Genomic DNA, 26204 nt, shown 5'->3' with positions numbered 1-26204 from the left:
TCTTACCGCCGCTGGGAAATCCATATTTCAGCAATGAGACGGCCAAGGGATTATTGGACATTCTTGTGGGATGAATTGTTGCAAGAAGGGGTGTCATTAAGTGACCTTTTCTGCCATAAAAGTCTAGAGGTGATCCGGAAAAATCTAACTGCCTGGAAGAAACTCAAGGCAGTTAAAAGGTAGCTTGAACATTGCAGATGCAAAGTGTCCTTCTTAAAAACAGAGGAGAATTCCTCATTTTCCACCAGCTGGAGATGCTGATTGTTTCAGCTCTGTTGCCACAAAACAGGGCCCTCCCTCCCCTCTCCATCTCACCTTCTCCTCATCTGTCTTTGACCATGCTCCTTATCTCCCAAGCGCTTCCTGACTCAGTGATGGTCTGCCAGTCAGTTCTGCTCCCTGTTGCATTACCTGCTTTGACCAATGCTCCACCAGGTTTCTTTCCGTTAGCAAATTTCTTCCATTTCTGGGTCACACCATCTGTAAAAGCAGGACCTGAAGATGTAACAATACCCAATACTCCTATCTTTCAGAACTTCCACTTAAGGCACCCCTCTCTCCATTTTGAGTTCACCTCTGTCTTGTGAAGGAAGCTCTCAGCTGTAGCCCTGGATGTCCCAAGCATAATTCCTCAGGAACATCCAGTCATAGCATCTCTTTGTGTCCAAGTGCCAGGAGAAGAGCAGAAGCAGTTTCTATGATCTAGGAAGAAACACATCTGCAGAAGGTTGACTTCTGATGGCAGCTCTCAACAAGTTAGCTGTGCTTGTCTACATGAAAAGGTATTTATATTGCTATCTTGCTCTCTCCTCTCTCTCCCTGCCCTCTTGTTTCCCCCACATGTTGCATGTTGTCATAGATGTGGGGCAAAAACATCCTCTTTCCTGCATGCTTCTGCAGCACCTAGCACTATGAAGTCCTAACTTTACAGAGAGCCTCCGGGCACCATCAAGAATTTCGCAGCAAATTTAAACCTGTTGGGTTAGGATCAAGGGATATGTTTTGAGGATTTGCTCCAGCAGGAAGAAATAAAAGTTTGGAGATTTGCACATGTGTAATGATCATATCAAAATTATACTACTTTTTTTTCTAAATGAGCCCACCCTACAGAAAGAAATATCTGGGAGGCTCTGGTCTGCCTATCCTTGCGTGTTAAACTGAGGGAAGAAGTCTGCTGTCAGAGAAATGGCATGCTAAACTTATGAGCTGCATACTTGGTGGTGTGGAGCATCGCGTATGAAGTTCTGTCTCAATCTGTTGCTAAGCCCTTTAAAATGCTTTTGGACAAATATACAGTTACTCCTCCAAGGACACTGATTCAATTATAAAACTGTCTATTGGATCAGTGAATATATGAATCAGGCAAGATGTTTTCTGATTTTCTTTGGATTCCACAACTTGAAATAATCTTGCTGGAAAAAACAAAGTCAGGACTGTGGGGAGCAGTTAACATTAGTTTGAGAAGATACATGATAGATGTCTATTTCCTGGCCATTTTTTTTCCCCTTTTTTTCACAGTGCTGTGTTCATTTTGTTCATGCACATCAGAATTTCTCCCTTTTCTATTTCATAAACTTTCCTCTTCTGTAGCTGTATGCCAATAACAAAGAAGCAGCAGCAGAAGAATAAATAGCTATTTAAATGGTAATATAAATATCTCCCCATTTATCAGACTAATTAGACCTGGTCATCTGTGGCAGCTGGTTGTACTGGTTTTAGTGGGACTGAATGAGCAGGTAAGTGTGACCTGGGCAAGGAGTCCCAGTTTGTCCCTGTTGCAGGTATGGCGTCACTCCTGCAGTCCCAGGCAGAAGAAGGGTGGCTGTGTGCACACAGGGACTGTTCAAATAATATGGAAATTTGGGGGTTACTTCATACAATTCATTCAAGACTATTCCCAGCCCACTTCCTATCAGCAGTCTGGTTAATGAATCAAAACTCTCTGAGCTGGCAACTGTTTTCCACAAAACTGTTCTGGGAGGAATTTTTGGCTAGTCACAGAGGCCCTTTATTCAGAAATAAATTTTCTGAGTGAAGAACTAGCATGGGAATTTTATCACATTGCAGTGGTACAACCATATGCAAAGATGAAAAATTGTTCCCAAAGTGACTCTAAAGAAGGGAAAAAAACAGAATGACCCCATACCAAGTCACTCCTTACAGCCACATGCCTTGAACTTAAAACTTTAGGAAATCATTAGCAGGTTTAGTAATAACCCCCATTACTTTTAATGGAAAACTGCTGCAGGGCTACAACTACAATTCCTATAAATCAGTACAGCCCCATCAAAGTCACTCTTCACTTTCCCAGACCTGAGGTACTATCCTGGAGAAGATTACAGGAAGGGCAGGTTATCATATGTCATCCTAGTGGCATAGGTGCATTCTGCAGTACACTTTAAGTATCTATCCAGACAGAAAGGGCACCATGTACTGCAGAGCAGCCTCAGTCATACCTTGCATGAAAGTTCTGCTGGAAAAGGTTTATTATAGGTTAATACAAGATTTTAAATACTTCATGCCTAATGTATGTCATGCTGGATTTCAAGTAACTGAAATAATGGATGGCTAGAGGCAACTCATTGCCCTTTGGACACCTTAAAAATTGATTGCCAGTCACTAAGGCAATCTATTGAGTACTATTAATAACATTTTGCAAGTTATTTGTATATAAACCTCAATGCAAACTATGACCTACATTTAATTTCTAAACCGTCTTCATCTGCAAAACTCCCTGTTTTGCAGAAGTAATTGCTGTCTCTACTTACTTGGAGCTCATGGCACAATTCACTGATTTCAAAGGAGCTGTTCTCCAAGGACAGTACAACTTACTCTGATCAAGAAAGGCAAAATCTATCTCACAATCCCTGTTATTCTAATAGAGGGGGAGGGGGGGTCCATAAAGAAGGAGAAGACTGGCTGCACATTCATGGGGAGATTGCAAGTAGGAGATGCTTTCAGCCAGTTGCAATGCAGAAGACAGAGCCAGAATGGGTGAGGCACTGTGCCTGCCAGGCACTGAGGCAGGAGCAGATACACGCTCCTCCAGATGACAAAACCACCTTCCCTGCCCCTGGAAAATGCATCTGCACTCTGACTAACTCGTTAAACCCACCCTGCCTTGTCCTCTGCAGTAACGTAAAGGCAGCCTGTTCATCTTCACAGAAGGAAAGAGCATAAAAGAAGGCAACAAGGTAGTTTTAATAGCTTGGCTCACGAAGCTAGGAAAAACCCCAGCACACAATTAGGAAATCAGATTTTCTGCACATCAGTTCAGATTATTAGAAAACACTCCATGGAAAGCTCATGAGGAGGTGTTTAGGGGTAAACTAGTTTCCATATTTTTCTACCCACAGCTGGATGCACTACAACTTTTTAAGGACTAACCATCCTGAATTAGCACAGCAGAGCACCAAGGATGCAGCTGGCCAGAGAGGACCTTCAGGGACCCACTGTGGTGACAGAGGAGTTAATAGCAAAGGCTAGCATGGGGGCTGCAGTTTGGGAGGTGTGCTTGGGCTCTTTAGGGAGCATGAAAGGGAAGTTTTTTTCCTCTGACTCGTCTTGTGTTAACTGTAGGCTGAAGAGAGGAGCTCCTGTTTCATTATGTTACTTTTTCTCAGCCAAAATTCCTCTTGAGAAAGGCATTGGGGTTTTTTCCACTTCTGTTTCCTACTCCTTTGTTTGTTTACAGTCACTTGCCTGAAAGCCCAGGAGCACTGGCTTGGGGGCATTGCTGAGGAGTGGTCCCGCAGCTGCGCAGTGTGGTTTTTCTCAAGTTCAGCATGAGGCATGGTGCATTTTTTTCCAGCTGCGCCCTGCCTTTCATCCCCTCTCTGCTCACAGACCCCTCCACTGTGTGTCACTCGTGATCCACAGCTGAGCAGTCTGTGCATCCGGACCTTGAAAAATGAGTCTCTGGCATGCTGGCTTCACACTGCCTCTGCCCGCTTCCCCCAGCTCAAAGTGGGTACATGTCACCCTTCAGTCTTCATGGGTTTCAAATGCACCAGCACCTGGAAATCATGGAGATACATGAGACCATTAGCTTCCACGTTGGGTTTTGATGGCCTTTTTTGTTTCTAGTTGAATTTTTCTCAGTAAATCTTTTCAGATCTTGGAGAACTTAGAAATGGTAGTGCCTTCTCTCCTCTCAACTCTTCCCCATATACACCACTCCATCCAAATGCATCCAAATCAGCAGGCAAATGATGCAGCCTGACGTGACCTATGTCTTGTGAAAGCTGGGATTTGGCCAACGAACCACTTTCTAAATCTTTTGGGTGGAGATCTAGCTGGCACCATGGTTAAACGCCATGCGCTAACATGTTTTCTCTTGCTGTCAGAAATTGAACTACACCAGCAAGAGTAACAGGAAGAAACTGGAAAAGGAGAAAAAAAAGCTTTGTATAGACAAGGCCAAGGAGTATGAAGCACCAGGCTGCCCAGGACAGATGATCCAGCCCTTGCATGTGATCTGCTTGTAATAAAATAGTAGAGATCCTGAGCCATTTGCCATGTTACAGAGCCTGGTGGAACAGCACAGCCCTGCTATTGCTCTTTCAGCATCTTTCTGCTCCATTAATTTTCCGTATCTTGCCTCTCCTTGCTTTTATCTCTGGATTTCACTTTCCCTCTCTTGTTTCATTTTTGCATTGCGCATGAGAAAGCATGGTGCAAAGTGAAGCGAGCAGAACGATGGCTGTGGCTTATTCCCACGCAGGCTTGGTGCAATGCAGCCAGGCAGCAATAAAGCTGCTGGCTTTCATGGCGGGAGTTATGTGTATTTTTTTTTTTTTTCTTGGAAAACATGTGGTAAGTTCCTGTGTAGAGTTTGCCAGTTGTGAAGTTTCCCAAGCTGCTTAATACATTCATGTTCTTATTTTGTAACACAGTCTTCAAAAACTGTCCCTGGCTGGCTTTGCTGACTCCCCTATCCTTTAAGTCAGACCTTCTGGACAATGGATGTCTGTGCTTTTGCCACTGAAAGACAGAGCAGGGATCCATTTGTTAGTTGGACCATTGCGTTATTTTGGCCTTAGGCAAGAGATGGAGAAGGGAAAAAGGAAGATATTCATTTGTATATGTGCACAGACTTTCAACCATTTTCCATTCTCACCAGGAACATATCCTGCTATTTTTCACCCTTCTCGGTGCTCCTGCCATGGATTGGCCTGTTCGCACTTGGCAAAGATGAGACACTTTCTTTTTAAGTGGCAACAGGATTGGGCCCAATGCCCTTAAAGTCAGGTCTGGACCAGTCCCTTTTGCTGAAATAAGGACCCTTCTGGCACTGCACCAATATTTTCAGCTTCTCCAGATCTGCACTACATTCAGGATCAAAAGTAGTCAGTTTCTTCTTTTTTTTTCCTTTAATTTTCTAGGCTTGCTTATGGCTAAAACTAGAAATTGATGGAATGAAATATTCTGAAAGATAGCTTCCTGTGATATTCCTAGCTTGCATGAAGCCAGAAATCCCACACACACCAGGGATCAAGCACAGTCATTTCTGGAAAGAACACATCTTCAACTCCTCAAGGTTGTCTGAAGTAGCACTAACAATTTCTTTCATATCTGCTGCTTTTTACATTTTGTTTCATTTTAACAAAATTTTTCAATATAAACCCAGAAATTTAAGTTGCCTTTGAGCATATGACCTCATTACACCTTTTAAAATAATTTACCATATTAAAGTTTGACATGAACTTAATATTATTTCTGATTCACTTAATCCTCTGACAAGAAAATAAATGTGCACTCCTGTGCTTTTCCTGTTCTGTCCTAAAGTAGTTATGTCAACTTTTGGGGAGATCTTTGGCAACCTCTTTCTCCAGCATTTTGTGATTTCGTATTGATGGCTGCTCTGACATGACTTTTTTTGTGTAATGAATCATTGTGTAACAGTATATGCACACCATGAGATGCACAGGAACTGAGTGAGGGAATACGTGGAGACATTAAAAATCTGTGGTGTGAAACTCAGAGTTACAACCCTGCAAGTGTGCAACTGCATCTGTGGTTAAGTGTTGGAGGTTTGATGTGGGAACACAGCCTCTGAGCAAAAAAGACCATGCTTGTTACACACAGTATTTTTGGAAGACCCAGGACTGAATGTGTTGCTTTGGTATCAAAGCTTAGCAGTTATTCTAGACTCAAACATCTACAAGTCATGACATTGCATTAAAAGCCATGAATAGTTAAAAACAATACCTTTATAGCACTTTTGCCTGCTGGTTGTCCCTCCTCCAGGTATTCTAGTATTTTTCCAGCATTTTCCTATCAGCTACAGGAAGGTTCAGAGCTTGTGTCTGGACTCGGACAAATGCTGGGATCTATCCCAGGGATATCTGGGATGCAGACTTTAAGACTTAAACGCCAGCATTTACTGAATTTTTAATCTGAAATCAAATGGACTGGTAGTCTTGTGTTTGAAATCAGATGGAGAAGTTACTTTGGGTTACTTTTTCACCTGCTCTGTGCTCTACCCCAAGTAATCCCTGCTCAGTCAGATCCCCTGTAGTCTGCAGAGAGCTAGGTGGTCAGGTTTTGCAAACTGCCTTGAAAACTCCAATCTGTGCTTTTAAACTGAGTTCATTGCACTATCTTGTGTCCAATGGCATCTCTGTGGTAGTCTGCAGAGTCAGATAGAAGAATGTCCCTGACCCAACTCACACCTTCACAGACTTACTTACTTGTTTATGGACAGACTAACTTTGCCCTTGCATTGCTTGGTTCTGTTATGGAGCAGCAAAGAGAGTTCTCCTAAAGTGCTGGCTTGGGGCAACCTCACTCTGCAGCTTGCAGATGGGGCATTTATTACTATTTTCTTAAGGTAATAGCAGCAAACCTTTTAAAATTGCAGTTAACAGCATCACTGAAGCTTTCCTCTCCTCTGGAGACATGTCTATAGCTTGCAGTAGTGTGTGGTCCTGACCACTGTAAGAGGTGAAGAGGTGTCTATTACTTTTGAAGAGTCTTTTTTGACCTCTGGTCTCTGAGAAAACGCTTTCTTCAGGACCTGGACACCAAAGCAGTAACACTACATAAGTAGATAAACTGAAGGAAACTCTTGTTTAGCATGGAGGTTGCTGACTTATTGTTGCTCCTTGGGATTTATTTTGGCTCAGTGCAGGCTCAATCCTCCAATGTCCTGAACACCTCCTGCCAGGGATCGGGCCTTGTTTTGTTTTCAGCTGACCACAATGTTTTACAGAACTCCTGGAAAATTTTCCCCCGACAATATCGTTTAATTGTTTATTCGCAAGCCGCCCTTAGCCAGCAGCTAGGGAGCTGAGAAACAGAGGGCATCCAGGGCTGCAAACATGAGCAACTTGGCAGCCAAAGCTTTGTAACATCTTCCATCTTCTGTGGCGTGAAACACAATACATGTTCCCCTCTGGGAGATGTACTTCCTCTGCACAAAAGACATTGTCCCCATTGTTTGAGACATGTCATGTCTCAAAGGGTGTGACCTTCCTCTTACATCACCGCCACCACTTGGCCACATGTGGGACCTGTCGAGCAAGGATTGCAAGGCCTTGTGCTTCTCAGGGTGCTGCCTGCAGGAGAGTTATGGATTGGGCAGGGAGATGCACTTCTTTTTTGCACTGAATAATGCAGGAAGATCTTGTCCTTGGTTTTAGGTGAGAGTTCCTCCCATCTGTAGCAGGAGCTGAGCTGAAAATTTCTACGGCATCTTCAATGAAAAAAAGGAGTTGGGAAGAACTTGACCAGGTACATGTGAATGAAAGGGTAGGCTGGGGGCATATATCTTTGAATTTTTGCCTGCTGACAAAGTGGGACACTGTATAAGTTACAGACACACAGATGATGACCTGTAATGGAAATGTGTTTCAGAAACACAGGACAGACCTTAGGAGATCATATTTCTTAAACAAGTACTACAGTGCCTCTATACTGTAGATAGGATTTAATTAGGGGAAAAGCACTGGCTGAAGACCAGTTATTTTCTGGTTTTTATTGTGTTTTGGGAAGTCAGTGCAAGTTACTGATGCAGAAAGGAGTAAGGCTTGAGTGACACCAGGTCATCCTCTAAGGACTCTTACCTCTACCCTGTCTTTCTTAAGTCCTTTAATAAAACTAACCTGGTACAAATACAGCCTTAGATAGAATATATATTGCAGTTTCCTGACAATTGCTGTGTCATGTGAAAATTTTAAGTTCGCCCTACAGCAGACATTCCTCCTCCAGAGAGCGGGCAGGGAAGCATTTGCAAAGTTCAGGGACATAATATTGCCAACAGGTTCACGGTCCTACTGCTTCACTGTGGGGAAGGCAAAGGAGATCTGGCCGAAGGCTGCACAAAAGCTTCCTGGGAGTGCTCAGGAACCAAACGGGCAGAGCACCACATTTCAGGTCCCGTTTTCTATTCAAGAGAAGAGCTTGATCCCTCACATGCTGAGCGATTCCCATGGGGCGCTGGAGCAAATTCCCAGCTCTGCTGGCTTTCCCAGTGCTGGGGTGTCACAGCAGTCCCTGTGAAGGTCAGCTTCAACCAGGGACATAAGGCTCTGTACTGATCCAGCAAAGCATTTGAGCACATGATTGAAATTAAACATGCATTTCTGTGTGGCTGCACAGAGAAGGGCAGTAGAATTAAGGCCAATGATAAGGAAAAGGTGATATTTTGAAGTATAATATAAAGGCCAGGTTAAGTCACTGAGTTATACAGCTTTTTCTTACTTTCAGAAAAGCACTTTTATTTACATGTGATTGAGACAAACATGAACATACATTTGAAAAGCCTCTAGTCCCAGAGGCTAGAGTCCAGTTTTGCCCTGCTTATTTTGTAGGTCCTGACACAATAGTGAAATTAGGCTGCATCTGTTCAAGTAAGTGCCTATCTTGCTGACAGAGACTTCTTATTTTTCCAAAACATCTGTTGTGTTCACCATGGTTCTTCAGAACTTTTTCAGACATTTGGTTTTATCCATCATGCATTTAGTTTTCTCCTTCATACACGTAGTTTTACCTTTCTCTGCCTCTGCAAGAGCTCTGCAAATGCAGAAGACACTGCAAGAGACCTGTTGTTCTACACTTCAAAAGACTGAGTCCCCACCAAAAATGATGGTATTTTTTTCTGTGTCCCTCAACAAAGAAAAAGTAATACTCTAGTGAGCCTTTGCATACTATAGCATTGATTTTTTTAAAACATTTTCAGATTTTTATCATAACTTAATTATTTTCCATTATTTTTTCCACTTTTAAATTTATCTCCAAAATCAGTTATCAAATTTGTAGTTCATTAGTCCCCCACCATTCATATTTTATAGTATGAGGCAAATCAAGAGCTGTGAAAAGAACATGCTGGAGTCTGTCTCATCATTCTGCATCCTCTGTTTCCCTCCTAGAGACTCCTGACCTCCCACAGAACAGTCATTAGCAGTCTCTATAATTTACCACCAGATCAGAGCAAGCAGAATGTGCACAGAGCTTTTGAAAGGAAGATTTCAGTGGAGAAGCAAGGGGCTGATGTGGCCTCAGGACTCATGTCTAGTCTGGAGGGATTGATGCCATGAGAGATAGGGAACTGCATGCTGTCACTCCAGCTGTGTTAGGACTTGGCCCTGCAGATGCTCACCTCTGCAGCATCTCGTAGAACAGCAGAGCTGCCAGTGCCAGGTTTTTTTGTGAGTTGCATCAGGGGTAGACAGCATAGGCAGGATCAGGTACATTATTGGCATCTTTGGCAAAAATCTCATGTACCAGCTGCCTCTGTTCTTGTTGCATCGGACACCCTACAGATGCTGGGCATCTCTCTCATCTTGTCTTGCTGGACATCAGAGTGTCTCATCTGGTCACTGGTGCAGCCAGTGTGTGCGTTGTTCTTCACTCAAACAAGCTGGGGAGAGGAAGTGTGGCGAAGCTTCACAAATTCCCCAGGGAGGATGTGGCAGTAAAAATTAAGCAGGACTCAGGATTTTCAGCGTCTGCTGCCAGAGTCCCTTTGTTCCCAGCACACCTTCAAAGGTGTCCAACACCCTCAGTTTCTGTGCCTTGCAAGAGCCACAAGGAAATTTAACAAAGCTGCTTCTATTCCCACTTAATGTAGCTGACAGCTGAGAGACAAAACAACTAGCAAAAAGAGCAGGACTTGAGAGTCTTCCTACATAGACTCAAAACTGTGCAGAAGAAGTACCGACCAAAACACTTCTTGAACATGAGCCATGGCTTAAGACACGTAGTTGCTCGACAAAGTGAGTACCTAGTGGATAACATACACAAGAGGCTGCTGCTCACGTGCTGTTGTTGCATGACTCCCATGCCCAGACTTGACTGGGATCACAGCTCCATTAAGCTGAGTGCTGGAAAAACACAGAGTAAGGGGCAGCCTCTCTCCAAGAAATCTTGCCTATAAGACCTGATCCCACAATTAAATCTATGTGGATAAAGCCTTGTGTGCTCCAGGGTTACACCTGGAGCATTGCATAAGGGAATGTGCCCGAAAATAAGTCAGTCAGAACAAGGCCTAAGCCAGTGCCACATGCTGGGCCAAAAGGCACATTCAGGAAGAAGCAGGGGAAGAGAAATAACTGGAAATGGATCAATGGACCATAGCTCCATGCATTATTCACAGGCCTCAGGCTTTTCCACATCTGACAAATCTGTGGACTTCTGACCAAACCAGGATCTCCAACTCCCTCTCAATCCCTGTCGTTGAGCTTCCTGCAGACCAGTCCAGCCCATACTCCCAGACCTTTGGGTTCTGCTAGTGTCTCATGTGGATTGGATCAGGGAAAATGAGGTGATCTGTATCAACCCTCTCATTCCCTCACATGCTGGAGTCTGTCACCTAACCACTGTGGCTCATCTTTTATTTTCTTTTCTATCCCTTGGATTACTGATATGGAGTACTCTTGTTCAGAACACTGTGCCAAACCTTGAGATCTTTTACCATATGGTCATTTAAAAAAAAAAAAAAAAAACTTCCTAATTTTTAACACTAAACTTCTACTAAAAAATCCATGACCTCTTAAAAAAAAAAAAAAATCCATTTAAATTTTGAGGCAGGCATTACTTTTTCCAAGGACCTGTCCTCCAAGTTTGCAAGTTGGCTCCTTCAGACAAGGACGGCATCCAGCTTGCAGCAGCAAATTTCTGGTTCTGTGAAGGCCAGAGTAGCCTTCAGAGGCTTGATTTAGTGCCTGCAGATGTGACCCAGCCACAGAGAGTTCCAAGGGAGATTAGGAGCAAGCCCTTGCCCAGAGACATAAGTGCCTAGCTGTTAAGTCTGTGGACCGCCCTACCGAGAGGAGAGTCAGAGCAGCATTTGTCCCTGCAGGAGATGCTCGGCATGGCCACGTCTTCTCATCAGGAAGCAGTGCAGTGAGTCAAGACACTGGGGTGACCTTTGGGTCTCTCCCATTGGCACTTGCCTGAGTGGGGCCGGGGCTGTGTGACCTGGGACTCTGGGTGATGATTACGCTGATGTATTCAGGCTTGATTTCCTACAACACAAGAGGGTGTGGGGAGAGTTATTTAGCCCCCCTAAGAAAGAGGCGTGCTTAAATATGGATTGAAAAATGCAGTCTCAAGGGTCACATTTTGAGCAGTGCTGGATTTTGCAGCCGTTCTCCAACGTACGCTGTTGCTTTATTTGTGAAGCAGAGGAAGGGAAACTGCTTTCCTTGTGCTCATAAATGATTTTTCTGGGCAATTACCAGACTAGAGTAGACAGGCATGCTGATGCCCCGTCTCCCATATTTTGATCAGAACTGTCTTGCTAACAGCTCTGCGTCTCAGTAACTGACACTCTTGTAAATATTTATGAGCTAATTCCCCGCCCCAAAAAGCAACGGCTGTTATTTCTAAGAGCCGACAGATGCTGCATGTGGCCTGAGTCTGCTCAAGTTGGCAGACATTGCTTCAAGCTTGCGAGTACGCACACAGACACACAAAATGTGCTGGCAAAGAAAACTGTGGTCCAGAAACAAAGCATGAAATGAAAGCTGTAAACCTTTACGGTTTCCCTCCTGGAAGTGGTATCGGCTAGCCAAAAGTCAGTTTTGTCTCCTTCGCAGGGTGTGCAAGGAGAACTGAACTGAAGGAACTGGTAAATGACCTCCAGTCAGCTCCTACCTCACGACTTTTTATTTTCTGGCTCTTCTGATTTCACTCTCCTCCCAGAAAAATATGCTATGTTATCTTTTCCCTCGTGGCAGCATAGTCTGTGGCTGCAATTTGACTGTGCATCACATTTTGGCAGACCAGCATCCCCTAAAGAATAGACACACACCCCTGCCAAGACATCCGACCTCCAGAAACCTGTTGTCACTTTCCCAGCCCTTTACTCTTTACACCTGCATAGCTCTCTCTTGTGTGACCCCCTGCTCAGTCAGCTGCACAAGCCTTGGAGCTCAGCAGTTATAGCTCGTCTTGTTTGGATTTTTTTCTTTATCTTTTGTAGGGAGGAACTTATTTCTTCCTGACATTTCTTAATCCCATGTGGAGGGCCACAGGTGATTTCTGTTTGGATTTTTTTTTTCCCTCTGGGAGGGTCTAACTTGCTGTGCTTCCAGCTGATAAAAGATACAACGTGTAGCTTTATATGCAGCCAAGAGCTAGTGACTACTCATGTCTCAGCCTCCACAAACCTCAATGCTACTGAGTGCAATGCTTAGCCTTATCTTGTCCTCAATTTGCTGTTGCAATGAGAGGAGGGAGGAGAGCGAAGCAGCCTGACTCGAAGAGGCATTCAGTCATGCGAGTTACTGCCTTGTTTTCTTGGGATCTGAAGGGAGAGGGAAGAAGGTCACTGTTAGTCAGGACTGTGAAAATTTTGGGCAATCAGTGTGAGAGCTGATGAGTTGATTCCCCCCACCCCTCTTCTCTTTCCTTCAAACAAATAACACTCAATCAGAGATAACACGAAGGTGCCCAGCCAGGAGCGCTGTCTGTTAGTGATGATGCAACTTGTGTGGTCCCAGCCGCTTCCAAGTCTGAAGCAGTATTAATTTTGTCCACTATTCATCAAACAGCAATTCTTTGTGCCCCAGGACTCCTGCAGAAATTTGTCACTGCCTTGTCAGAGAAAGCCAGCAGACAGCCAGCTCCAACAGCCAGAAAAGTGATATATGTAGGAATGAAAGAAAGCAACAGAAATCCTCACTCTCTGCCTCCAAGACAGTTTCCCAAACACTGTTCTAGCACACATTCAGTCTAACTGATTTAGTACAGAACCTCTGTGGAAGAAGTTGGTTCATTCCTGGAAGAAGGAGCCTGTAAAAGGGCCTGTTTCTTTGTGAAATAACTTCTCCCAGAAGTTCAGGTTCAGGCACATCTATTGTCTTGCATCCTCAAGGATGCCAACACGAGGGAAAAACAGCCATCATGGCACTCCTCATTGCTTTCTGAATGATTGGGTTTGTGTCTAACTTAATGACAGTTTGCTGTGGATTGCAGCCATCTCCCAAGTGAGATCAATGGAAATTGTTCAACTGACTTGAATGAAAGCTAGCTCAGACTCCATTATGCTACATATAATAGATAGTTTTAATGACACATACCCTATTTTTGTTTGTATTTTACCCAAGATTGTGGGAAGAAAAAAAAAAAGCAGGCTCAGGGTGAAGAACATGGCCAAGCATGTTTCAGAGATCTCTCCTGTTTGTTTGGTAATGGGTTTTTGGTTCCTAGTCAGATGTTTATGGGCAAGTCTCTGTGTCAAACACTGAACTTTTGTGCTCAGAAAGGGATAAACTGCACACACCCCTATGGCAAGCTTTGTTAAGTATTCTCACCTATTGGCTCCACAGGAGTAGCTCTCAGCAGCTCATACAAAATACACAACAGGGATTAATTACTAGCTTGATCCTGACACATTCACAATAGCAGTAGAGAGTTTCTCTTTGCTCACCAGCAGACAGACTATCCCATTTTGTATGAGCCTCAAATAAAGAGTTGGCTGTGGTAGGTCTCTCAAAATTTCCATTATGCTACCATGGGTGTATGTTTGATGCCTCTGTTTGGACAGAATAAGGAAAATGGGTTTTAGACAAATCCATGCTTCACTGAACATTGCTGGGCAACTCACCATGGTCCTAAGGCCACCCATTTGCCTGTTCAGGCTAGAGTTGTGCTAGGTAAAACTAAGGGTAAAGTATCTCAATGGCCCCAGCACCCTTTGTCTGCCAGACCTCCCATGGGGCTGGCACTATACCTCTAGTTGTCCTAGGACTGGCCTTCAGTTAAGTCCTAGGGCTGATAGTTTGCCTCATTGCCATGGGTTACAGCTTCCCTTTCCCACCACTGCAGGTTTAGGTGATAACTACCTGATCTAGCAAGGTGTTTCATGTCTCCTTGTTTTTCCCACTTGCTCTCCTTCTGCTGCAGTGATAAACGCTGTGTCACAAGTGTTAGGGAGGCAGGGGACATCCAATGCCCTCCTGTCATTTTGACTTGGGAGCCTCACAGTGTAAACTTGGCTCTGGTGTAGGTGGCAGACAGCAGCATTTTGACCATATCAAAACATATGTTTGATGTTAAAGAAGGCAAACCTCATAGGAAGGGCGGTTCCCCAGAGCTCGCTGTAACCTGTTAATTCAGGCAGGCAGTGGATTCCAGGACCCTATTCCTTATGAAAGCAAGGCAAGGGGAAAGGAGAAAGAGGGAGAGAGGAAATTTTTCTTGTCCTTCTGCCACCAAAAGTGTGCGTCCCCCAGGAAGATGTCTCAGGGGCAGAATCAGGCTATTTGGATTCCCAGCTTGCCAGAAATTACTATATCTGGAATTTGCCAAACTGTTTGGATCCGAGCATAAATTTGTCACCAGGAGATCTCTAATTACACGCAGGAAGCTGCCAGAGGAGGTCAGGTACAGTTCACTCATATAAATCCAGCATGAATATGCAGCAACTCAAAAAGCTACATTACGTGATCAAAACTGTCCGGATTCACATCAGCACAGATGTTAGAAATCTTTGCCTTGCATAACCACTGACGTTACAAAAACGTCACTGTCAATCAACAGTGAGGGTGGCATTTTCAAGCATGCTCTGAGCAAGCCAAATTCTCCTGCTGGTGCCAAAATCAAGGGAAGTTTGACTTCAAGGGCTAGCAAGCAGCACTGACTATGCAGGGGAAGGGTGAAGGATGAGTGTTATACTTCTGCCCCACTCTTCCTTCCCCAGGAAATGGAGCGATCAGGAAATGATCCCTCCTGTATCCCACTGTGCCTGTTACTTAGTAATAGCATCAACACCTTTGCTGCTGCTCAGCCAGGACAAATTGCATTCCTCAAGAGGAGAGAAAAGCCATCCCAAAAGTAGTCACACCCATCCTGGGATCCCTCATGGATATTGTCCTGCAGTATCACAGTGTCTCTGCAAAGCAGATTTGCAGCAGAAAGGTTTCACCACAAAAATGGTGTGCCTGCAAGCCATTCTCCTTCCTACTGCTCAGCCAAGCATTGAGCTCAAAACGAATGGGAAGAAGCTTCTGGAAATGCAGGGACATCCATGTCAGCGCTGGGGTTCACATCCTTGCTGGGGCAGCAAGCACTGGGGTTGCCGGTTTTCTTGGCTGTGGGTGGAGCTGCCTGCCAATCCAGGGACCCATCTGCAGATGAATCATAGATTTCCTTGGAAAAAGGCCTGCCCAGGGGAGACGAGGCAGCCAGCTGCTTAGGTCGACAGTTTCAGGGTTTGGAACTGAAAGAATAATGTTTGGCTGCAATCATTTGAAGCCAGGAGACTGATAGCTGGTGGGGACTGAATGGAAAGGGCACTTGTTAAGAAATGCCGCTGCTGATGCTGTGTCAGTGTTTTACAAGTAAAGGCATTGCCAAATCTGCAGGAAGAAAATTACTCGATCCTGAAATGTTGACACACCAAATCAGTTCAGCACAGGGGTAGCCTTAGGGACACGACCAGACTCCAGAAACCGGTGGGGTGTGCATTCAGCTTTCAGCACATGTTTCCCTATGGCTGCCTCAAAGGCAAGGACTCGAAATGCATGTTTTCTTGATTTTAATTTGGAAAACGGCTGTGTGCAATCCCAGCCAGCACAGTGGGATCACAAAGTTGGAGTCCCCCGTTGCAGTGCAGGTACTACATGGGCAGCTGTAGGGCTTCAGCTCGGGCCACTAGCAGTTGCCTCTGCAGATGAGCTTGGCTCCTTGCTCTGTATTCTCTAGTCTATTTTTCATTATATCTCCCAGTTAGTTCCCTTCAATTTTTAGTACTGTTGCATCTTTGTCAGCTGGAAACATGCTGAAGGCTTCAAAAGTCAGTGGGTAACAGGACTTTGAGCTACACCAGGAAGAGTTGTTCTAATCCCCTTGGCCCTGCAGATGCACGCAAGGCATTTGCCCATTGAAGGGTGCTCAGATGTTGGTTCAGTAGGTATTATAGTATTATCCAAGAAACACTAAAACACTGCACAGGGAAACAGAAAGTTAACTTTTTTTTGTCCAGTTACATGCCTTATGTCAAGCTCAGACCAACCAAATATCCTTCAGGTAGGAGACATCTGTGGTCCGAGCCCAGATTTTACAACCCAGGCCCTTTTGCAAATGAATCTCACAATAGAAGTAGTAAATCAGGCATCAGAAGGTCAGACATTTGGTATCCTGACTCCAACTGTCACTAGCAGATGTTTGAAGAAAAGCACCAGATCAAGTCACACCTATATCTATAAAGTAATTTTCTTGTCCTGTGTTCCTCTAGAACCTTCTAGAAAACAGCACTGTAAGGCACTGAAACCATCAAATTTAATGAAAATTGGTGGGCCTCGCCTCTGTGAATTTGTGTGATCTCTTTTTTTTCTTTAAATTTGTTCATACTTTTGGCATCTGTAGCCTCTTGTGCATGTAATTGTGCCCTGTGTAACATTTTTTGCTTCCTCGTTGTTAAGTTCATTGGAGGGGCCTTCACTCCTGTGTTGGGAGATGCAGTGAATAATTATCAGCCCCACTAAACTCTGAGTAAAGTTAGAAGTGTTGCCAGCAAAGCCAAAGAGGATCTCAGCGTCCCAAAAGGATGAACAGTGCATACTTTTTATCGTAGACAGGGATACTTTTATCTCATGTGTAAGATTTCAATCTAACATTTTATCTCAAGTTATTTCTAAAATCTTCTTGCTAACAGATAATCCTTTGTCTGGAGTGGCATAAAAGGGCAAATATGTAGTAGCAGCTACTTGACTGTATGGTAGCTGTCCAAGAAAAATATTTGTGCAAGTCTTGCTGAGTCAGGGTATGTTTCCAAATAGGCAGTGTGTCCCTTTCATTGACAGGATTTATCTCATGCAAGCCAAATCCAATACTCCGCTGCACTGCACACTCAGGGAAATAGTGCTCCTTGTTTGCAAAAGATACAGCAAGCCTGTTCAGCACAGTGTGTAAGTATCATAGTGTCATGTCTGCATGTGGTGTTTTACACAGTAAAATAGATTGGCCAAAAACTTTATTGTTTTGTCTAGACAGGTGCCACCTGGTGCCCAGACAGTATTTCACAATTTTTTACATCCTAGATTAATAAGAGGACAGATCATTAGCATGGTTTGCTATTGACTTGAAGGTCTCACATGCGAGACATACCGATACCAAGTCATCTTGGCCATTCCCCTGCCAGTCCACGACTCTTGGACTGAGATGTGCTACTGAAACCAAGCTATAAATCAGGCCAGTTTCTCTTGAAATGGAGCCGAGCAGCAGCCTAGCGGCTCGCAGATCCTCTTAGCGAACCTCATCAGGGCAAGTAATGACACCCAAATGCAAGTGGCTTCACATTGCTGGAGGTTTTGATCTGAACATTTTGTACAGTCCTCGCCAGTAACTCTTTCTAAACAAGGCACAGCCTCCCAGCCCCATGGAGACTTGCAGCCATATCACACATTGGGTACCTGCCTAGGGCAGTGGTAGCACTGGTCTGAGCAGGGGCCACACAGCCAACATCCTTTCTCTGCCATAGGAGTCATGGAAACGTGCACCTTGTTTGCTGGCGCTGCCCCGCTCCGCAGACGTGCACCCGCCCGGACCCTGCGGTCAAATGAAAGCGGTGCAGCGTTGGGTGGAAGGGAGGGGAGCGAGCCTGTTCTGCCACTTTCCTTGAGAAGAGCACAAGGCATGGGGAGTTCAGGGTCTTGGAGCACCAAGACAGCTCACTGTGCTCCAGAACAGGAGGAACGATGGCAAAGGCACGGGGAGTAAATCCCAGCCAAATCAGAGTGAATTCAGCACGGGAGCAAGCACGCCTGGTATCACATCCCTTGGGAAAGTGGCATGCTCCTCCGGTAAGGAACGCCCCGTTCCCTGCTGCCCTTTCCACACAGAGATCCTGTGTCATCCTGCCTGCTCCCAGCCAGCCACGGGAAGTTCCCTGTCTTCACCGTAACCAAAGCCCTCCTGTTCTCCAGTGTCGCTGCTGTGAAGTTAGCACCGCTTTAAATAAGAAGTTAAATTTAGCACAGCATGAGCTCACCATCCAGGAGAGTGAATAACCCCCATTCATTCATCCAGCACTCCTCGCTTCTGCACAGATCCCCTCTTCCATTAAGTTGTTTGTTTACATAAAACTTTGCCAGCCTATATAAACTCCTGAGCTGTAACATCTCTTTTACATAAGAGCTGTGGGGGAGGGCAGATAAACATGCAAGTGCCTCAACGTGTTCACTCATGCCCAGTAGAAATGTATACTGCGGTTATCAGAGTCGCGAAGTAAATATGTCGGCCTATAAATGGCATGAGATTTAAAGCATCCCAGCAGGCAGAAAAAAATATTTCTGTAATAAACATAATCAATTAATTAATTGATTGCATGTTAGTTCAAATCTGTCATAAAACATCCTGTCTATCAGTTGCTGATGAAACTGTTATTTACTCAATTCTAAATTTGCAGGACACTAGAAGGTGCTGTGTTAGCACAGAAAGATGTCAGTGGTATAAAGTACAACCTTCACTTCAGGCTACCACCTCCTGCTTTGGAAGAAAATTGTAAGTACTGGCTTTAAGGGCAGCATTGAGCTCCTCAGATATTACCCTTTGTACAGCTACAGCTGGCCACTGTACCACCAGTATGGAGAGCTGCCTCTAGGGAATACTCTTGGCTACATACAGCAAGACTATATAAAAAAGTGAGTTTCTAAAGATTTTCCAGTGAATGAGTGCGTATTTTCTCTCCTAAGTTTGAGAAACTTGAAAAACATCCGTGACGTTATTACGGCAGGTTCTGTGTCTTTGGTGGAGCTGGTAAATTGACAGGATTTTTCTTTTTTTTCCCTTTTTTTCCTTCTTGATAATAGGAAGATCCTAGTCCTGCATTTGAGAACCACTGGCAGCCTCCGATTTCTTCATGAAATAAGTAAAGCAGTTTCACATGTACTTCAGCAGCAGCAGAGAGAGGCAGCAGCTCCCACATCACCGCACTGTCAGAGACTTTGCAAAGGCCTCTTAGGACCTCAAGTTTCCTTTGAGAAAGCAAGATGTCATTACGTCCAGCTGAAGATGGGAAGTTTGAAACAGAATGAAATGGGTGAAGTGAAGGTTTTGAAAGACTTAACAGGAAATTTGCACAGAGGGCTAACTGAAACAAATCTTTTTCTCCCCTTGCACAAAGCGTGCTTCCTCACCCTGCCCGTTCCCATACACACACACACAAGCACAGGCATATGCATTCATGAGAACACAAATAAAAGCCAAGGAAAATGAAATAATCCATTACATGCTTCTGCTCTCCCCAGCCACGTGTTAGTCTCATTGCTTCACGCAGTGTACTACCCAAAATACTCAGGGTGACTCATGATGTTGGGGATGTCTGCTTGTGCTGGCCAGTTCAGGTGATCACAGAGGGGGTTTGGAAGGAGGGGAGCCTGGCACTGATCGCGCTGCTGAAGGTGACAGATTCTGTCATAGGGTCAGCCTTTTAACCCAGGCTAAAATAATGTGTCTCTAAAGACTCCAAAACCATTTTGTTTTGTGATGGGAAAGAAGGGTCTCACTTCTCCTTGCGCCTTGAAAAAATCTGGCATATAAGAGCCAACCCCTTTAATATGATACACCCCAATTGAAAGGACAAAAAAAGTAACTCTTCTCCTACTTCATTATTGACTTTCTCAGTGAGGGTAATATTTACAAAACATTTTTTTCTAAGATTTTAAGGAAGACTATTTGCAGAAAACATTTACATTTTATTTGGACAAATGAAAAAAAAAAAAAAAAAAGAAAGAATGTACTTCATGGTTTGCCTGGTTAATTGTAGTCAGGAAGTTTGGGTTTACTTCCCAGTTCTGATTGTCAAATATTTGCAATTAATTTTAAAATAGTTAAAATTCCCTTACTGAATGAGTTCATGTTCAAGAATCATGTGCAGAAAAAGGAGTTATGACTCTTTAGAAAAACCATATCAGTAACAAACTTTTCTCAGCTGTGTTCTACAGACAGCAAACTCAATTCCCTTTTGATTTTATTCCCAGCATGTCTAGGTGTGAGATCAGAATCCAGGCACAAATGCCCGCAGAAATTGAGAGGAAAGCAGATGTCATTCCCATCTACATGAGATGTCTTTCACCTTGGGAAAGTGGTCAAGGGACTCCAACCCATGCTGCTGTAAAAAACATCCTCCTTTGTCTCCTCCTCATATCTTTAGTGTAGGACACGGACCTGTCATGCTGAGACCCCAGCGCTCTCCCGTTCTGACCTGGATGCCAGAGCAACCTGACCGGCTTCTTCATCTGAAGTCTTATTCAGTCTATAGTGTCTTAATATGTTCCTGTAGCACCCAATTTAACCCATCAAAACAACACGCCTTTGAGCACACATTATAGGTTTATAACTGCAATTGCCTACAGTATAACCACTGTGATATTAAAGCTGTAATAAGGCTGTTTGAATAAAATGAAATGCATCCATTTTTCCAAAACAAATCCAGTGCTAGAGGAGGAAAAGAAGAGAGATCAGAATTAGTATTATCCTTTTCTGATATCTCTTTATTTTATAAAATATTGCACACACAAGTTACAGGGTTGGGACAATGAGAAATGAACATCTCTGCTTGGGATGTCTTTCAAAGCCATCATTCATGAAATGTATAACAAACAATCACAGGTTAATAATTATTATATACCCTTGGAGAAATGAGACCAGACAGTTAAATTTAGTCCACAGTGTGTTTGAGAGGCAATTGCTCTAAACCAAATTTCATCATGTTGCAGGCTGTGTCCAATCAATTACAGAATTTATGCTTTTAACATGCATTTTAATAATTTAAATACAACCATTAAATAGAGTCACGGGAACATGAGAGGATTTCTGTGCTGTTTCGTTGATCAGATTTCACAATATGTCATCCAGGATAAAGCTGTATACATGCTGCAAATGGTCTAGGCAGGGCACTTGCAGAGGGAATGGGTACATCAAATGTGCTGCAAATCCTCTTCTCCTCAGGATTCTCATCCGGTGCCACTGACTGTAAGGCTCCCTCTGCCGTCAGTGGCAATAGGAACAAAAGCACCAACAATGTTAATTTTTGGTTCATCTTCTCTCTCTGCATGAGTTATAAATCCAAACTAGAGACTGAAAAATATTTTTGTTTGCAAACAATTTTTTGAGTAACAAATTTTTCTTTCTCTTCTCTCTCACATTCCCTTTGTTTACTCCCATTCAAAATAATTTGAGTTATGTGATAGTTATAGAGAAAGTTTAGAAGTCTCTGGAGTAGCACACTGTATAACATACATTGAAGAAAGCAGAAGTCTCAAACAAAAGGAGGAGAAAGAAAAGCTGTGAAAGAAGGTAAACTGTGAAAGCAATTCAACTTCCAGCTTTTAGCAAGCTGAAAAGTGTACAACAGGAGGAAACTCTCAGGGTAAAATCCATCTACACACCAAGGCAGCAGAAGGTCTGTCTGCCTTTTAATCCTCAAAGGACATCACCATTTAGATGCTAAGCACTCCTGCTGGATGGCGATGCAGAAGCGATTATCATCCCTGGGGAGCATGCTGCAGAGAGCTTCCCTGTGCATCAATCTTGAAATGAACTCTTAGAATGCAGGAAGCATTTTCCATCCCCACCTGCACATTTCAGTGTATGCTTATAGTGCAAAGGCTGGAATGCTGGACAAGGAAAATCAAATTTTCCACTGTTTTATAACTGCAGACCCATGTTGACCTGAACATGGTGGTCACTGAGAGAAGGAATTGGGCTAGGAAAGTGCAATGAAAAGGGCTACTCTTCCGAGTTTGTGGGAGTCCTTCTTTCATAAAGAAGGTGAGGGAAACTTCATAGCATATGACATTACAGGCATCTAACTTCACCCTACATGAAAACAAGAAGAAAACCATGATCACGGTTTCAAAGCAATCTAGCTGGTGGAAATGGAGAGTGAGTGACTGAAGCCAGTGCTGGGATCCTGGAAGGCAGAAAGGCAGACTGTCCTTTGGACTGTAAATGGGTGTGTTTGTTCACATTAGCATATGGTGCAGGTTTTACAACCTGCTCTTGCACCCTCTGCTTGGTGTAAGACACTTCCCAGATTAGGACCTGGACCCACACCGCTACCCACATACAAGGTCTGACCCTGCCCTCTTTAGAGAGAGTGACAAAACCCCTGCTGCTGCGAGCACTGCAAGGCTCTTGAATTTGCACCCTCCATTACAGAGATGGAGCAGCTGCTGGGCTGTGCACTGGGGCTCAGCTCAGCAGAGGCTGCAGGCACCTCTGGTCAGCTGGGGATGCAGCTCACCTCCCATCCCTCCAGACATGCCTCCTCACCCCTTCCACTGCAGAGAAGGGAGGACAGCCAGGTAGCTGACAAAACCTAACAGAAATTAATGCTGAGGACTGTGACGTCGTCATAATGTGGTAACAGGAGCTATGTAAGGATCTCCAGTAATTATTTTATTTAAATTAAGGGCTTTGGGGTCCTCGAGGGGGTTTTTTTTAGTATCCAAACCTCAGTAAACTGTTGCGTCACAGTAGCAAGATGGCAGGACTGCTAAATGAGTAAAACAGCACTGGTCATTTTGTGCTCACTGTGCAGATATCCAAGCATTTTAATGTTTTGCAGCCCAAGCAGAGCTTCCTCTTTCTTCCCACTGTCTTGGGCAGTTGCAAGTGCTTTGCTTCAAGTGAAGTTGACACCAGTGGTCTGAAAACACTAAACTATGCTCTCGTGGCCAGAACCAGAATGAACTATGGTTATTTAAACAAAAAATAAGGTTGTGATGTAGCAGAGATTAGCTCACATTACAGGAAAACAGCAGAGGAAGTTACGTACTTTCCAGTTTTGTTCTTCGTAACGGTTGGCAGAGCTTTTCAAGCTTACCTTTCAGAAACCAAGGCTACTCCTGGTAGCCCCACAGATGGCTGCTCTCCACTGCTGTTTCTTGGATAGACTTAACGAGTATGTCCCAGTTATGGAAGCCACACCAACCACTCACTCACTTGCACTCCTGCTTTGCAGGGATAATGCACATCCCTGCCTCTGGCTATATTTCATATCAGCAATGAGGCTCTGGGACAATTGTTTCTCATTGCCCAAAGAAATAGAAGGTTAAACCTGTCCTCAGAGGAACAAAATTTCTCTGGCACTGAAGTATCCATTACAATTTGGAGAACTTTTAGCAGGGAATCAACATTTGGTGTTTGGAGGTGGACTGTGGACCATGTGTAACCAAGGCAGTCTTATCTTTGCTCTGCAGATGGACAGTCTGCAACATGTCTTGTGCAGAGTGTGAACTCCCCCTTTTTCCACCTTCTCCTAACCGGTAGGTTGTCTCTGAAGGCCACTCACGGCAGGCATCCACCTTCCTTCTGTGCCTGTAAACTGCAGCACAAGGAAAGGTGGCTAGCAAACGTTGCAGTGGGGCTTAGAGCGGTTAGGAGCTGCTGTCAGGAAGGGAAAACCAGAAAGAGAAGGCAAAGATTGGAAGGGAAAAGGAGATAAGTAAGTGACACAACCTGCCACATTTCTGCAAGAGGGGCTGCGTTTCTCCCTGCTTTTGGTGCAGGGAGGACCATACTGCAGGAAGAGGCAATTAAACACACCTCGAAGACCTACCAGGTGCAGGACAAGGCCTTTGGGCTGAATTTCTCCCTTAGCACCAAACAGCTTTGTTGCAGGAAAAGGCAGGAAAGATGGGCTGCAATGCTTGAGGCAAGCTTTTGGGTGAGATCTTAACAGACATCAAATGAACCTCACTGTAGATTTCCCACTTTTGAAAATGTAAGGCTCCATGCTTGACAGGAGTTTGCCCGTCCATGTAACGTGAGATGCAGGCGGCTGCCAGTGGTCCTGTAGGCTCCTGTTTTGACTGTCAATCTTATGTTCATGAGCATCAAAGAGGGTGTGGAAGTTAAAAGGAAAAAGAAAGTGGCCTATGGCTTCAGAAACATCCTTTTTCTACAAAAGGAAGTGAGTACGTGAAAAGAAAATAGTAAAGAGTATCCCCCAAAAGATTAAATTCTGCAATCTTTTTTTTTTTTTTTAAATAATACTTGAAAACATATGAGGAAGGGAAGAAAAAGGTAAAAGCAAAGAGTGTAAATGCAGAAGGACATGGAGGGACCTGTTAGGAAGGGAAGTGCTGCCAGCAAAACGTTGGTTTGCTTTCCCTGGGGAACTCTGTGCTCCTGGAAATGCCTAATATAGGTACTGAGTTAGCACGGCCAGCATCCTCGCCAACCCGAGGAGTCCAGGCTTGGTGGCCAGGGGTCAGCCCTGTCGTTTGGGAGGTATAGTCCCACTCAGGGAGGTGGAGCCCACAGTAGGGGGGTGCAGTCCACACTTCTCGCCTGGCAGAGGAACAAGCTGTTTCTCCTCCCCCTAAAGTGGGGCTTTTCGTGGAGCTGCTGTTCAGGAGCCCATGGGCCTGTCCGAGTCAGTCTGGACAGGTGGACACAGGGGACCACCGGGCCCATCCCTCAGACCGACGGGGTGGCCACAGCCCTCTTGTACATGCGTTCCAAGATGCGGTGGATGCTGGCGAAGCCTGGCCGGTCAGCAGGCAGCTTGCTCCAGCACAGGCGCATCAGGTTGTAGAGCTCCAGGGGACAATTGTCCGGGCAGGAGAGGACGTTCCCATCCCTCACATAGTAGATGACCTCCTCATGAGCCATCCCATAGTAGGGCTGCATGCCATAGGAGAAGATCTCCCACAGCACCACGCCGTAGGCCCACACGTCAGACTCTGTGGTGTAGCGGTTGTAGAAAATGGACTCAGGGGGCATCCAGCGGATGGGGATGGCATCGTTCTCATTCGCTTTGTAATAGTCAGCTGAATACATGTTCCGCGAGAGACCAAAATCAGCGATTTTGACCACCATGTTCTCCCCCACCAGGCAGTTCCTGGTAGCCAAATCCCGGTGGACAAATTTGCGCTCAGAGAGGTACGCCATGCCGGCAGCCACCTGCTTGGCAATGCAGAGCTGGCTGGTGCAGCACAGCGCCATGGGGTTGGAGAGGCGGATCTGTGCGTCCAGGCTACTGTGCACCAGGCTGCAGAGGTTGCGGGGTGAGCGGTCACGCAGGTACTCGTTGAGATCCCCGTAGGCCATGTACTCGAACAGCAGGCACATCGGTTTCCCAACAGCACACACACCTGAAGAAGATAGATGCACCATGCAAGTCATTTGGGTAGCACAGAGGGTTCTGTTGTGCAAAACCAAAAGACTCAGAAAATACTTACACAAAGGGGAGACTTCCAACAATGCATGAAGGGACAGAGAGAAACATGAAGCATGCAAATACCATCAAGTTTTCAAGCATCCCTTTGTGTCTTTGAAGCTCCTTCACCAGGGATCTATTGCTGAACTCTGTGGGAGATGCCAACAAGTCATGTAGTTGCCTGATTTCTCTGGACATCCCAGGAAAAAGATACACTTTTGGAGCTATGTTTAATTAAGAGCCCAATCCTGCTTAAGTTGCCATTAACGGAAGTATTGCCTCTTCCCAGCTGCAACTGGAAGGACATACTTTCAGGAAGTAACCTTTATAGTTCTGATCATGGTATTTTTTAATTCTTTTGCTTGTTGTAATTATTGTACTTATACTGATAAGGGTGTAGGGGCTACACATATGCAGGAAGACTTCAGGAGTAATCACAAAGGGCATGTTGAAGAGTTCAGTGGAATCCTTGAGATGCAAAGACACTCCCATTACAACTTCTGGATTCTTCTGTTTTTTTAAACAGCTCATGCAGGAAATGTTGGTTGCAGAAATTACTTTTATCATGACAGATGCTCAAAAATGA

General features: G+C 44.6%; 1 protein-coding gene across 1 annotated transcript in view; it reads right to left on the bottom strand.

The window, feature by feature from the left end:
* Positions 1 to 22677: 22677 nt before the first annotated feature.
* The window catches only part of MUSK (muscle associated receptor tyrosine kinase), a 56331-nt gene continuing 52804 nt past the window's right edge, over positions 22678 to 26204 (bottom strand). Inside the window, exon 17 of the mRNA XM_052776571.1 lies at positions 22678 to 25553. Coding sequence (XP_052632531.1) covers positions 24877 to 25553 — 677 coding nt within the window. The 3' untranslated portion in view covers positions 22678 to 24876. The remainder of the gene's footprint in view (positions 25554 to 26204) is intronic.

Source organism: Harpia harpyja, chromosome Z, assembly GCF_026419915.1.
Source record: "Harpia harpyja isolate bHarHar1 chromosome Z, bHarHar1 primary haplotype, whole genome shotgun sequence".
In the NCBI taxonomy this organism is placed as follows: domain Eukaryota; kingdom Metazoa; phylum Chordata; class Aves; order Accipitriformes; family Accipitridae; genus Harpia; species Harpia harpyja.
Note: the sequence above shows the minus strand (reverse complement) of the source record. Positions and strands in the feature narration are given on the sequence as shown.